This window comes from Scyliorhinus torazame, chromosome 8, assembly GCF_047496885.1.
Source record: "Scyliorhinus torazame isolate Kashiwa2021f chromosome 8, sScyTor2.1, whole genome shotgun sequence".
NCBI lineage: Eukaryota > Metazoa > Chordata > Chondrichthyes > Carcharhiniformes > Scyliorhinidae > Scyliorhinus > Scyliorhinus torazame.
In genome coordinates, this window is record NC_092714.1 from 280,404,178 (window position 1) to 280,417,948 (window position 13,771).

At 51.7% G+C, this 13,771-nt stretch overlaps 1 protein-coding gene across 3 annotated transcripts in view; it reads left to right on the forward strand.

Annotated features, from left to right (window-relative positions):
- LOC140428683 (myosin-7-like) overlaps positions 1–13,771 on the forward strand; it is a 324,346-nt gene that overhangs the window by 131,049 nt on the left and 179,526 nt on the right. For all 3 annotated transcript variants that reach the window (XM_072515412.1, XM_072515413.1, XM_072515414.1), the window contains 4 exons: positions 1,607–1,730; positions 3,144–3,280; positions 6,247–6,502; positions 9,850–10,092. In XM_072515412.1, coding sequence (XP_072371513.1) covers positions 1,607–1,730; positions 3,144–3,280; positions 6,247–6,502; positions 9,850–10,092 — 760 coding nt within the window. The remainder of the gene's footprint in view (positions 1–1,606; positions 1,731–3,143; positions 3,281–6,246; positions 6,503–9,849; positions 10,093–13,771) is intronic.

A 13,771-nucleotide genomic window follows, 5' to 3' on the forward strand; every position in this document is an offset into this window, starting at 1 on the left:
ATCTTTATTATTATTAATTAAATCAGTTTTTCCTTAATAATTGATAGCTCCTCTCTTGAATTTCCTCACTCAAACTCCCAGTTTTACATTGCAGCAGCACTCAAACAATGTTTACAACAATCTGGCTGTGCTGAATCTCAGACACTAGGTCCAGCTGGGTGCGGAATTACCTACAGACAGCTGCTCTCTCACAAGTTGTACATCCCTGTTTAAGACATAAAGTAACTGAACTTACCTCTTAATTTAAACAGTATTTTAGTTAATTGATAAATGTAAACAAAACCTGGACTTGAGAGAAATTAATCGCTTCACCCCACCCCCTCCGACCCCCGCCCACCCCCTCCGACCCCCTCCCACCCCCTCTGACCCACTCCCACCCCCTCCGACCCCCTCCAACCCCCTCAGGCCCAATCCCACCCCCTCTGACCCCCTCCCACCCTCTCCGACCCACCCACACCCCCTCCGACCCCCCCTCACCCTCTCCGACTCACTCACACCCCCTCCCACCCCCTCATGCCCAATCCCACACCCTCCAACCCAATCACACCCCCTCCCACCCCCTCCGACCCCCTCCAACCCCCTCCGACCCCCTCCCACCCCCAGTGACCCAATCCCACCCCCAGTGACCCAATCCCACCCCCAGTGACCCAATCCCGCCCCCAGCAACCCAATCCCACCCCTTCCGACCCAATCCCACCCCCTCCAGCCCCCTCCCACCCCCTGCGACCCAATCCCACTCCCTCCGACCCCCTCCCACCCCCTCCGACCCAATCCCACCCCATCCAGCCCCCTCCCACCCCCTCCGACCCAATCCCACCCCCTCCGACCCAATCCCATCCCCTCCGACCCACTCCCACCCCCATCAACCCAATCCCACTCCCTCCGACCCCCTCCCACCCCATCCAACCCAATCCCACCCCATCCAGCCCCCTCCCACCCCCTCCGACCCCCTCCGACCCAATCCCACCCCATCCAGCCCCCTCCCACCCCTTCCGACCCAATCCCACCCCCTCCAGCCCCCTCCCACCCCCTGCGACCCAATCCCACTCCCTCCGACCCCCTCCCACCCCCTCCGACCCAATCCCACCCCATCCAGCCCCCTCCCACCCCCTCCGACCCACTCCCACCCCCATCGACCCACTCCCACCCCCATCCAACCCCCTCCCACCCCCTCCCACCCCCTCCGATCCACTCCCACCCCCTCAGGCCCAATCCCACCCCCTCCAACCCAATCCGTGCATCCCAACCCCTGACCAATCCCTTAAGAACGTATGATGTAAAATTGGGGAGGAAGCCATTCAATAACTGGGGCCTGTGCCACCAGGTGATGGGATCCTGGCAGGTCTGCTTGTGGGTCTTCACTCCCATCCCTGCCCTCCTCTTGACTTCTTTGTCTATAAAAACCCAGTTTAACTCGGCCTTGAATATATTCAGTGACCCAGACCGCCCACTACCCTGTGAGGAAGGGGCCGCCTCGAGGTGGGGAGACTGGTAAATCCAGCCCATTGTTGATATTTTCATCCCGTTGTCCAGCGTGGTTGGTGTGTGTAACCGGACACCTGGCCTGGAGTCACATTCTCACCATCTCACCTTTCCACATTTCCAGCTATCGGATTCTGAATCCTTCTGCTGTTCCTGAGGACAAGTTCGTGGACAGCAGAAAGGCAACAGAGAAATTGTTGAGGTCTCTGGACATTGATCAGACTCAGTACAAGTTTGGTCACACAAAGGTAAGAGTGGGTGTGATTCTCTGAAATGGAGACAGAGTGTTCGCGCCATCGTGAACCCCGTCGAGGTTCATGACGGCGCGAAACGGCCCCTATCCCGACTGATTCAGGGCCCGATAATGGGCTAGGAGCGGCGCCGCGTCATTTACGCGTGCCAGGCCTTGGCGGCGCGTAAAGGCGGCGCCGCATACATGACACGGCTGGCGCCGGATAACTGGCGTCACCCGCGCATGCGTGGTCGCCGTCCTCTCCGAGTCCGCCCCGCAAGAAGATGTCCGACAGATCTTGTGGGGCTGCGGAAGAAAGGAGGTCCTCCTTCAGATCGGTGGGCACCGATCGCGGGCTAGACCCCATTTGAGGCCTCCCCCCCCGGTGCAAATCCCCCCCCCCTCCCCCCGCAGGCCGCCCCCCCCCAGCGACTGTTCCCACCGGCAGTGACCAGGTGTGGACGGCGCCAGGGGGGAACCCGCCGTTTTGGGCAGGCCGCTCGGCCCATCCGGCACTGAGAATCGCGGGGGTACCGGTGAATCGCCATTTTCACGCCACGCAAAACGCGACTGTGCCGATCTGGCCGCTTCCGTGAATCGCGGGAGGGCATCGGACCGGCGTGGCGGGAAAATTTGGCGACCCAGGCAATTCTCCCAACCGGCGCGGGAGCGGAGAATCGTGCCCTATGTTAATATCAGTGCCCTTTGACCGGGTCAAAATATCCCCATGGACTGATTTTACACCAATACATCTGCTTCCAAACTTGTGAAATAGTAATCCTTAACTGTAATTCTTTTTATAAAAGATAATAAAATTAATCATTTATCTGAGCCCACCTCAATGTTTACCTTTTGATTCCCTTTCTGGCTCTTGTTTTAATTATTTTCATTTTTTAATCTATTATTTTCATTGAAATGTTCTTCTTCTCTCGAGCTGGGTAAATCTGAACTCGGTACCCAGGCCAGCCCCCCACCTGACACCAGCTCAGAACCACAAGACCAGCAGGGGTAGGGGGTTACACCCAGGAGGTGAAATACCTCCCCCCACACCCCCTCCCCACACCCAAAAACAACCGCCTTCTCATCAGCTTGCCCAGCCTTTGGCTCAAACGTCGCTACACAGAGCGATATAGCCACTCACTGAACCATTAAGAAACCTAAACTATTGCAGCTGGATGCAGTTCAGCAAAGACACTGCTATCAGAGCCAAATGGAGAAACGCAGAGGAAGATCCCATTAATTATAACAGAGTGAGATACATGAAAGAACTGGTCTAGGTCGAATCTGAGAGAACAAATTTTCAACCTGTGAGACTTGAACTTTAATAGATGACTGAAATCTTGCTCAGAGTTACAGTCCTGTCAATCTAAACCAGGCCAGAAAGAGGCGCAGTGCGCTCTTCAGCTGTGATATTTGATTTGTCAATCAGGTGTTTTTCAAGGCCGGCTTGTTGGGTCAGTTGGAAGAAATGCGAGATGAGCGATTGGCAAAGATCCTGACAAATATCCAGTCTCGAAGCCGAGGTCGCTTAATGAGAATCGAATATCAGAGGATCATCGACAGGCGGTAAATCGCAGCTCTCAATGGGATTTCATTTTTTATTCTTTCTAATCAATAACACCCAAATCCGGGAATCCATCCTTATCAATGACACCCAGGGCAGCACGGTGGCGCAGTGGTTAGCACTGTTGCCTCACGGCGCTGAGGTCCCAGGTTCGATCCTGACCCCAGGTCACTGTCCATGTGGAGTTTGCACATTCTCCCCGTGTCTGCGTGGGTCTCACCCCCACAACCCAAAGATGTGCAGGGTAGGTGGATTGGCCACGCTAAATTGCCCCTTAATTGGAAAAAATTAATTGGGTACTCTAAATTTTTTTTAAAAATCAATGACACCCAAATTCGGGGAGAGATGATCTGTAGAAACAAGTTTCCGATCTCAATGAAATCATTGAACTGGATCAAGTCGAATCAATGGAAGAGGATGAGGCTATTCAACCTCTGATGCTATCCCACCATTCAGTAAGTTCCTGGCAGCAATTTGACCAAACTCCATAACCCTCCTTCACCCCGTACCCCTTAATACCTTTTGGATCGCAAAAATCTATCAATCTCAAATTTAAAATGACAATTGATCGATTGCTGTTTAAGCCCTGGACGTCCAAACCAGTCGAGGTACGTTCTCTGAATCCAATTTATCTGTTCCCTTCATATCTTGAAAACATCAATCAAATCAGGGGCTAGTTCTCCGCCGCGCCACATTCTGTTTCACCCCGGCAGCGGGATTCTCCGTAACGCCGGCTGGTCAATGGAGTTTCCGATTGTGGGGCAGCCCCAATCCGTCAGGAAACCCCCGGGCTGTCGGCAGAGAATCCCGCCCCACATTTCTTAACTTTTAAAAATAATAATCTTTATTATTGTCACAAGTAGGCTTAGCACCGCAATGAAGTTACTGTGAAGCCACGTTCCGGCGCCTGTTCGGGTACACGGAGGGAGAATTCAGAATGTCCAATTCACCTAACAGCACGTCTTTCGGGATTTGAGGGAGGAAACCGGAGCACCCGGAGGAAACCCACGCAGACACGGGGAGAACGTGCAGACTCCGCACAGACAGTGACGCAAGCCGGGAATCGAACATGGGACCCTGGAGCTGTGAAGCAACAGTGCTAACCACTGTGCTATCATGCCACCCATCCAGGGGTCACAACTTTAGTTTGTGTCATCTCTCTTTATAATTTGACCTTTGCAGTCCAAGTATAATTCTGCTAAATCACACCTCCCTCCCTCCAAGATCAGTATATACTTCCCAGGGTGTGGTGACCAGAGCTGCTCACACTGACTCTGGCTGTGGTCTAACCGGGGACTCTGTATTAACTGAAGCATAACGTGTGCTCCCTTGTATTCAACTCCTCCAGGTAGAATGACCAGCAGTCCCTCCACCGTTCTGGGTGTGTTCTGTATCTTGACTCAATTTTCTTTCTCCCTCATTTCTTTTTATCTTTTCACCATTTCTGTTTCTCACATTTCTCCCTTTCATACACTGTGTTGAACTTAATCACACTGCTGACTAAATCTGACTCATAATTAATGACTAAATGTGATATGTCAATGGAGTAAAAGGCCACAAGGACATGAGGAGGCCAGTGGGCCCATTGAACCTGCTGCACCATGGCTCATCATGCACCTGACTTTCCCCACACTAAACCCATATCCCTTGATGTTATCACTCTCCAGAAATCTAGCGATTTCTGTCTTGAAGATGCACAATGATTGAGTTTCCAGTCCTCTGGGATTGGGAATTCCAAAGATTCACCATCCTCTGGATGAAAAAATTCCTCCTCATCTCAGTTCCAAGGTGTCATGAACAAAGACAGCAGGGGTGGGATTCTCCCCTCCCCGGCGTGACGTCGGAGAATCCCGCCCCAGGTCCCTTTGGACATCAACACTTCCCAATCTCTCCTCATTACAAATATTCTGCCTTTGTTTTTTCTACCAAAGTGGATATTTCACTTATTCACACTATGGACGCGATTGAACTAATTGGGGAAATATTCCCAAAACAAGCACGTTTAGCTGCATAATTCCCGGCACTTGCAGCCCCGGGAAACACAACACCACTCGTGTTGTATAAGGGACCTCAGCTGGGACCGAGCCGCCCCGAGCCCTGTTTTGTACACTGGGAGCTCTGCTCTCCCTGGTGTAGCGAGAGATCGGGCGCTATTTTTAAATCTCTGAGGTTCCCAAAGTGAGCCCCCCTCAGCCCAAACACACTATGGGAGGGTCTTCCGCCCAGTTGTATTCATAAAAATCCAGCTTGGCACCTTAGCAGTGCCCCTGCCAGCTGGCAGTATCACCTGGGTGCCTTGGCAATGTCAGGCTGGCACCTGGGTGGCACTGCCAGGGTGGCACTGCCAGGGGGCTAGGCTGGCACTGCCAGAGTGCCCAGGGAGCGCCAGTAGCACCAGAGTGCCACCCTGCCCAAAGGGCATGTAGCTAGTCTGATCCCCTGGGAGGCCCCACGAGTGCTGTACCGTCGCGTCTCTGTTTGTGGGGACAAGTGCTGAACAGTGCTTTCCCGCGGTCTCTGAGGCGAAGGAGATGAATCCCAAAGCCTCAGGAACCTCAGGAATCTGCACATAGAGTGAGACTAACTGTCTTGTTCTAATATGCAGATTTGCTAAAAAGTGATCCCGCCCACAATGGACGGGGTTCACATGGCGACGTTTTCCCAGAGCACGTTGGCTCTGGTGAAGTGTTGTGAACCGGGTAGATCCTGGGGAGCAGGTCTGCCGGCTTCTATCGGGCACTCTGCACCGGCAAGCTGCTTTCCGGGTCCAGCGTGGTCATTGGATTGTGCCGACATTCCATGTGTCATCTTCTTGCCCATTCACACAATCTGCAGCCAGTCCCAAACTCCTCACACCCACATCATCAGCAAAGATTACTACTGACGCTCAAATCCAAATCATTGAGATAGATTGTGATATAAATTAATAATGGATTTAATTTGCATTTCTAATTTATGTTGGAATCAGAGACGCGTTACTGGTCATTCAATGGAACATTCGTGCTTTCAATGCTGTGAAGAATTGGTCCTGGATGAAGCTTTTCTTCAAGATTAAGCCACTGCTGAAGAGTGCTGAGAATGAAAAGGAGATGGCAAATCTGAAGGATGAATTCCTAAAGTTGAAAGAGGCTCTGGTGAAATCTGAGGCTAAACGCAAGGAGCTGGAAGAGAAACAAGTCAGCCTGATTCAGGACAAGAATGACCTTTCGCTCCAGCTGCAGGCGGTAAGAGCAGGAGGGGTCGCCCCTTCCAGAGCCCCTCCCAGAGCCCAGTCATCACTGGACATGGTCCATATCTCGACCCACCCTCAATCGTGTAGCATTTGAGTTGCTGCCCATCTCACAATTTCCACTGTTAGTCTTGATGAGAGTTGATGACAGTGAATCAAACGCTCGGTGTCTATCAGACATGGTATAAAAGAGCAGCTATCACCCCAAACTGAACATTCTTCCAGAGTTTCAAACTCATTGATTGAAGAGGGAGACACTGGGCACGATCTACCTGAATGGGAACAAAGTCCCTTAGCGAGCACGTTTAGCCAGGTGTTCCAAGGCGCTTGGAGTGCTGTGAATCATTGCATTGTTGAATGCCCATTCGGGTAGGTACAGAGACTCGGAAGGGAAGGCCCTGGGGAGGCCGCACTTAGTCCCTCCCGCCAGAACGCCTCCATACAGAAGGAGATCAGGACACCATTTTTAAATGTCGACTCTCCCCTCCGCCATGACCCCTGAGCCCCCCCAAAGCCCAAACTCACCTATAATGGGGTCCTCAGGCATACCCCAACCCCCATTACCCAGGCAAGGCACGGGGAGAATGTGCAGACTCCACACAGACAGTGATCCAAGCCAGGAATCAAATCCAGGTCCCTGGCACTGTGGAGCAACAGTGCGAACCACTGTGGTACCATGCTGCCCATAATAGAGGTCACAGAGGCTTACAGCATGAATACAGGCCCTTCGGCCCAGCTTGTCCATGCCGCCCAGTTTCTATCACTAAGCTATTCCCAATTGCCTGCATTTGGCCCAAATCCCTCTATACCCACCCTGCCCATGTAACTGTCTAACTGCTTTTTAAAAGACAAAATTATACCCGCCTCTACCATGGCCTCTGGCAGCTCGTTCCAGACACTCACCACCCTCTGTGTGAAGAAATTTCCCCTCTGGTCTCTTTTGTATCTCTCCCCTCTCACCTTAAACCTGTGCCCTCTAGTTTTAAACTCCCCTACCTTTAGGAAAAGATGTTGACTATCTACCTTATCTATACCCCTCATTATTTTATAATCTTTTACAAAAGGACCTTTAGGGATGAGTGATCATAACGTGATGGAATTTTACATTGTGAGCGAGTTCAATCTGAATAGTTCAAGTTGAATAAAGGGATGACGAAGATATGAGGAACAAATTGGCTGAGGTGGATTGGGGGAAATGCATTAAAATGTGTGACTGTGCACAGGCGATGGGTAGTCTTCAAAGAACTACTGCATAGCGTACAGCACTTGTACATTCCTTCAAGCTGCAAAAAGCCAGTTAACCATGGCTGGCAAAGGAAGTTAAGGATTGTATAAGCTTAAAACAAAAAGGCTGATAACGTTTCCAGAAATAGTAGTAAACCCGAGGATTGGGAGGATTTGGGAGTACAGCAAAGGAAGGCAAAGAAACTGATAACGAAAGGGAGAAGATAATAGGAATGTAAATGAGCAAAAAACATAAAAATGGACTTTAAAGCTTCTGTCGGGATGTAAAACGGAATGTTTGTCTCAGCCGATGTGATGCCATTACAGGCAGAGTGAGGAGAATTCAGAATGAGGAATAGAGAAAGGCAGAGAGGTTAAATGATTATTGATTTGAGTTTATTGTCACGTGTACCAAGGTACAATGAAAAGAATTGTTCGGTGTACAGTCCAGACAGATTATTTGTCAACATCTTCACTGAGGAAGATACAGGAAATCTGCCAGATGTAGCGATCCAAGTGACATGGGGAATACTGAGTGGAAGGTTGTATCAGTAAGAAGGTTGTGTTGGAGAAATTAATGGGACTGAAAGTTGCTAAATGCCCAGGACCTGATATTCTGCATCCCAGAGTGTTGAAAGAGGTTGCTATAGAGATAGTGGCTGCATTGGTAAACATCTGCCAAAATTCTCTAAATTCTGGAATGGTTCCTGCAGATTGGAAGGTGGTAAATGTCGCCCCCATGTTTAAGGAGGGAGAAGAAAGAAAACTGGGACTGCAGACATGTTAGCCGTATCTCTGTAGTGGGGAAAATGCTCAAATCTATGATACAGGATGTGATAAATGGACACTCCTGATCTGACTGGGAATAGTCAGCATGGATTTGTGAATGGGAAATCCTGTTTAGAGAACTGGTTGGAATTCTTTGAGGATATTACTAACATTGACAAAGGAGAGTCGATGGAGGTAGTATAAATATTTGGATTTTCAGAAAGATTTTGATAACGTTCCCCACAGGAGGTTGGTTAGCAAAATATAAGCACATGGGATGGGTGACAATATATTGGCATTGATTCAGGATTGAAGAGGCAGAGAACAGAGTAAGAATAAACAGGGTATTCTCACTGTGGCTACTGCAAGGCTCCGTACTCTGCTCCCAGCTGCTCACAATATATATCAATGATTTAGATGTGGGAACAGAAATGCAATATTTCAGGTTCACAGAGATACAAAGCTTGATGGGAATGTGTTGTGAGGGAGATGCAAAGAGCTTCAAGGGGATTTGGACGGAGTTAGTGAGTGGGCAGGAACATAGTAGATGGAATATAATGTGGGGAAAATGTGAGGTAATCTACTTTGGTAGAAGGAACAGATGTGCAGAGCATTTCCTAAATGATAAGAAATTAGAAATTGTAGATGTACAGAGGGACCTGGGTGTCCTTGTCCATAAGTCACTGAAGGCTGACATGTATGTGCAGCAAACAAATGGAATGTTAGCCTATATCACGAGGCTTTGAGTACAGGAGTAGTGAGGTCTTCAATAGTAGAGAAGCTCGGTTAGACCGCACCTGGAGTACTGGGTGAGCAGTTTCAGTCCCCTTACCTCCGAAAGGATATTATTGCCATTGGGGGAGTTCGGTGAAGGTTCAGCAGACTGGTTCCGGGGGGGGGGTGACAGGACTGGAGGGACAGGGCCTGTATTCTCGAGAGTTTTGAAGAATGTGAGGTGATCTCACTGAAACTGACAAAATATGTAAAGGAATAGACAGAGTAGATGGGGGTAAGATGTTTCCCCGATTGGGGGTCTGGAACAGGAGGCACAATTTCAAAATAAGGGGGATACCGCCGAGGACCGAGTTGAGGAGAAATGTCTTTACGCAGAGTGTGGTGAATCTGTGGAATTCACGACCCAGAGGCTGTGCAAGCTCAGTCACTGAGTGTGTTTAAAGTAGAGATTGACAGATTTCTAAATACCAATCAGATAAAGGGGATGGTGTGGGGATGATCAGCCATTATGGGATTGAATGCAGGGCAGGCTCGATGGGCTGAATGGCCTCCTCCTGTACTCTCAGCAGTTGAGGAAGATTCAGAACTAAGAGTGTTTACCGTTTCTAACTCTAGGAACAGGACACTCTCGCAGATGCAGCAGAAAGATGTGATCTTCTGATCAAAGCAAAGATTCAGTTGGAGGCAAAGGTGAAAGAACTGACTGAGCGCCTGGACGATGAAGAGGAAATGAACGCTGACATCACCGCCAAGAAACGCAAACTCGAGGATGAGTGTGCAGAACTGAAGAAAGACATTGATGATTTGGAGATCACATTGGCTAAAGTGGAAAAGGAGAAACATGCAACAGAAAATAAGGTAGATTCACATTCAGCAACGATACAAATTAACTCCACCGACCTTTTCTCCATCTCAGTGTCTGGATTCCTGTAAATCTCTGAATGGGAAAGAAATCTCCTCCAACTTCACTGCTGGGGAGACACCGACTGTGTCACACTGGGGGAGACACCGACTGTGTCACACTGGGGAGACACCGACTGTGTCACACTGGGGAGACACCGACTGTGTCACACTGGGGAGACACCGACTGTGTCACACTGGGAAGCACCGACTGTGTCACACTGGGGAGACACCGACTGTGTCACACTGGGGAGACACCGACTGTGTCACACTGGGGAGACACCGACTGTGTCACACTGGGGAGACACCGACTGTGTCACACTGGGGGAGACACCGACTGTGTCACACTGGGGAGACACCGACTGTGTCACACTGGGGAGACATCGACTGTGTCACACTGGGGAGACACCGACTGTGTCACACTGGGGAGACACCGACTGTGTCACACTGGGGAGACACCGACTGTGTCACACTGGGGAGACACCGACTGTGTCACACTGGGAAGCACCGACTGTGTCACACTGGGGAGACACCGACTGTGTCACACTGGGGAGACACCGACTGTGTCACACTGGGGAGACACCGACTGTGTCACACTGGGGAGACACCGACTGTGTCACACTGGGGGAGACACCGACTGTGTCACACTGGGGAGACATCGACTGTGTCACACTGGGGAGACACCGACTGTCACACACTGGGGAGACACCGACTGTGTCACACTGGGGGAGACACCGACTGTGTCACACTGGGGAGACACCGACTGTGTCACACTGGGGAGACATCGACTGTGTCACACTGGGGAGACACCGACTGTGTCACACTGGGGAGACACCGTCTGTGTCACACTGGGGAGACATCGACTGTGTCACACTGGGGAGACACCGACTGTGTCACACTGGGGAGACACCGACTGTGTCACACTGGGGAGACACCGTCTGTGTCACACTGGGGAGACACCGACTGTGTCACACTGGGGAGACACCGACTGTGTCACACTGGGGAGTCACCGACTGTGTCACACTGGGGAGACACCGACTGTGTCACACTGGGGGAGACACCGACTGTGTCACACTGGGGAGACACCGACTGTGTCACACTGGGGGAGACACCGACTGTGTCACACTGGGAAGCACCGACTGTGTCACACTGGGGAGAGACCGACTGTGTCACACTGGGGAGACACCGACTGTGTCACACTGGGGAGACACCGACTGTGTCACACTGGGGGAGACACCGACTGTGTCACACTGGGGAGACACCGACTGTGTCACACTGGGGAGACATCGACTGTGTCACACTGGGGAGACACCGACTGTGTCACACTGGGGAGACACCGACTGTGTCACACTGGGGGAGACACCGACTGTGTCACACTGGGGAGACACCGACTGTGTCACACTGGGGAGACATCGACTGTGTCACACTGGGGAGACACCGACTGTGTCACACTGGGGAGACACCGTCTGTGTCACACTGGGGAGACATCGACTGTGTCACACTGGGGAGACACCGACTGTGTCACACTGGGGAGACACCGACTGTGTCACACTGGGGAGACACCGTCTGTGTCACACTGGGGAGACACCGACTGTGTCACTGGGGAGACACCGACTGTGTCACACTGGGGAGTCACCGACTGTGTCACACTGGGGAGACACCGACTGTGTCACACTGGGGGAGACACCGACTGTGTCACACTGGGGAGACACCGACTGTGTCACACTGGGGGAGACACCGACTGTGTCACACTGGGAAGCACCGACTGTGTCACACTGGGGAGACACCGACTGTGTCACACTGGGGAGACACCGACTGTGTCACACTGGGGAGACACCGACTGTGTCACATTGGGGAGACACCGTCTGTGTCACACTGGGGAGACACCGACTGTGTCACACTGGGGAGACACCGACTGTGTCACACTGGGGGAGACACCGACTGTGTCACACTGGGAATCACTGACTGTGTCACACTGGGGAGACACCGACTGTGTCACACTGGGGGAGACACCGACTGTGTCACACTGGGGAGACACCGACTGTGTCACACTGGGGAGACACCGACTGTGTCACACTGGGGAGACACCGACTGTGTCACACTGGGGGAGACACCGACTGTGTCACACTGGGGGAGACACCGACTGTGTCACACTGGGGGAGACACCGACTGTGTCACACTGGGGAGACACCGACTGTGTCACACTGGGGAGACACCGACTGTGTCACACTGGGGAGACACCGACTGTGTCACACTGGGGTACAGTACTGAGGCATCCATCCATTTTGACGAAAATTCCATTCACACGACAACAACATCTTATATATCCTGCACCTCAGACCTCAACGTCGCCTCTGTCCTTCCCCTCCACTCGCTCCTCCATTGCCACATTCGTCACCCAACCCCCATCCATAGTGTTATACAGTGACAGACCCGTCCCCACCAGTACTGTACCCCAGTGTTATACAGTGACAGACCCGTCCCCACCAGTACTGTACCCCAGTGTTATACAGTGACAGACCCGTCCCCATCAGTACTGTACCCCAGTGATATACAGTGACAGACCCGTCCCCACCAGTACTGTACCTCAGTGTTATTCAGTGACAGACCCGTCCCCACCAGTACTGTACCCCAGTGTTATACAGTGACAGACCCATCCCCACCAGTAATGTACCCCAGGGTTATACAATGACAGACCCATCCCCACCAGTACTGTACCCCAGTGTTATACAGTGACAGACACGTCCCCACCAGTACTGTACCCCAGTGTTATACAGTGAGACCCGTCCCCACCAGTACTGTACCCCAGTGTTATACAGTGACAGACCTATCCCCACCAGTAATGTACCCCAGGGTTATACAATGACAGACCCATCCCCACCAGTACTGTACCCCAGTGTTATACAGTGACAGACCCGTCCCCATCAGTGCTGTACCCCAGTGTTATAGTGACAGACCCGTCCCCACCAGTACTGTACCCCGGTATTATACACTGACAGACACGTCCCCACGAGTACTGTACCCCAGTGTTATACAGTGACAGTCCCATCCCCACCAGTACTATACCCCAGTGTGACACAGTGACAGACCTGTCCCCACCAGTACTGTACCCCAGTGTTATACAGTGACAGACCCATCCCCCCCAGTACTGTACCCCAGTGTTATACAGTGATAGACCCATCCCCACCAGTACTGTACCCCAGTGTTATACAGTGACAGACCCGTCCCCCCCCAGTACTGTACCCCAGTGTTATACAGTGACAGAGCCATCCCCCCCAGTACTGTACCCCAGTGTTATACAGTGACAGACCCGTCCCCACCAGTACTGTACCCCAGTGTTATACAGTGACAGACCCATCCCCACCAGTACTGTACCCCAGTGTTATACAGTGAGAGACCCATCCCCCCCAGTACTGTGCCCCAGTGTTATACAGTGACAGACCCGTCCCCACCAGTACTGTGCCCCAGTGTTATACAGTGACAGACCCATCCCCCCAGTACTGTACCCCAGTGTTATACAGTGACAGACCCGTCCCCACCAGTACTGTACCCCAGTGTTATACAGTGACAGGCCTGTCCCCACCAGTACTGTACCGCAGTGTTATACAGTGACAGACCCATCCCAACCAGTACTGTA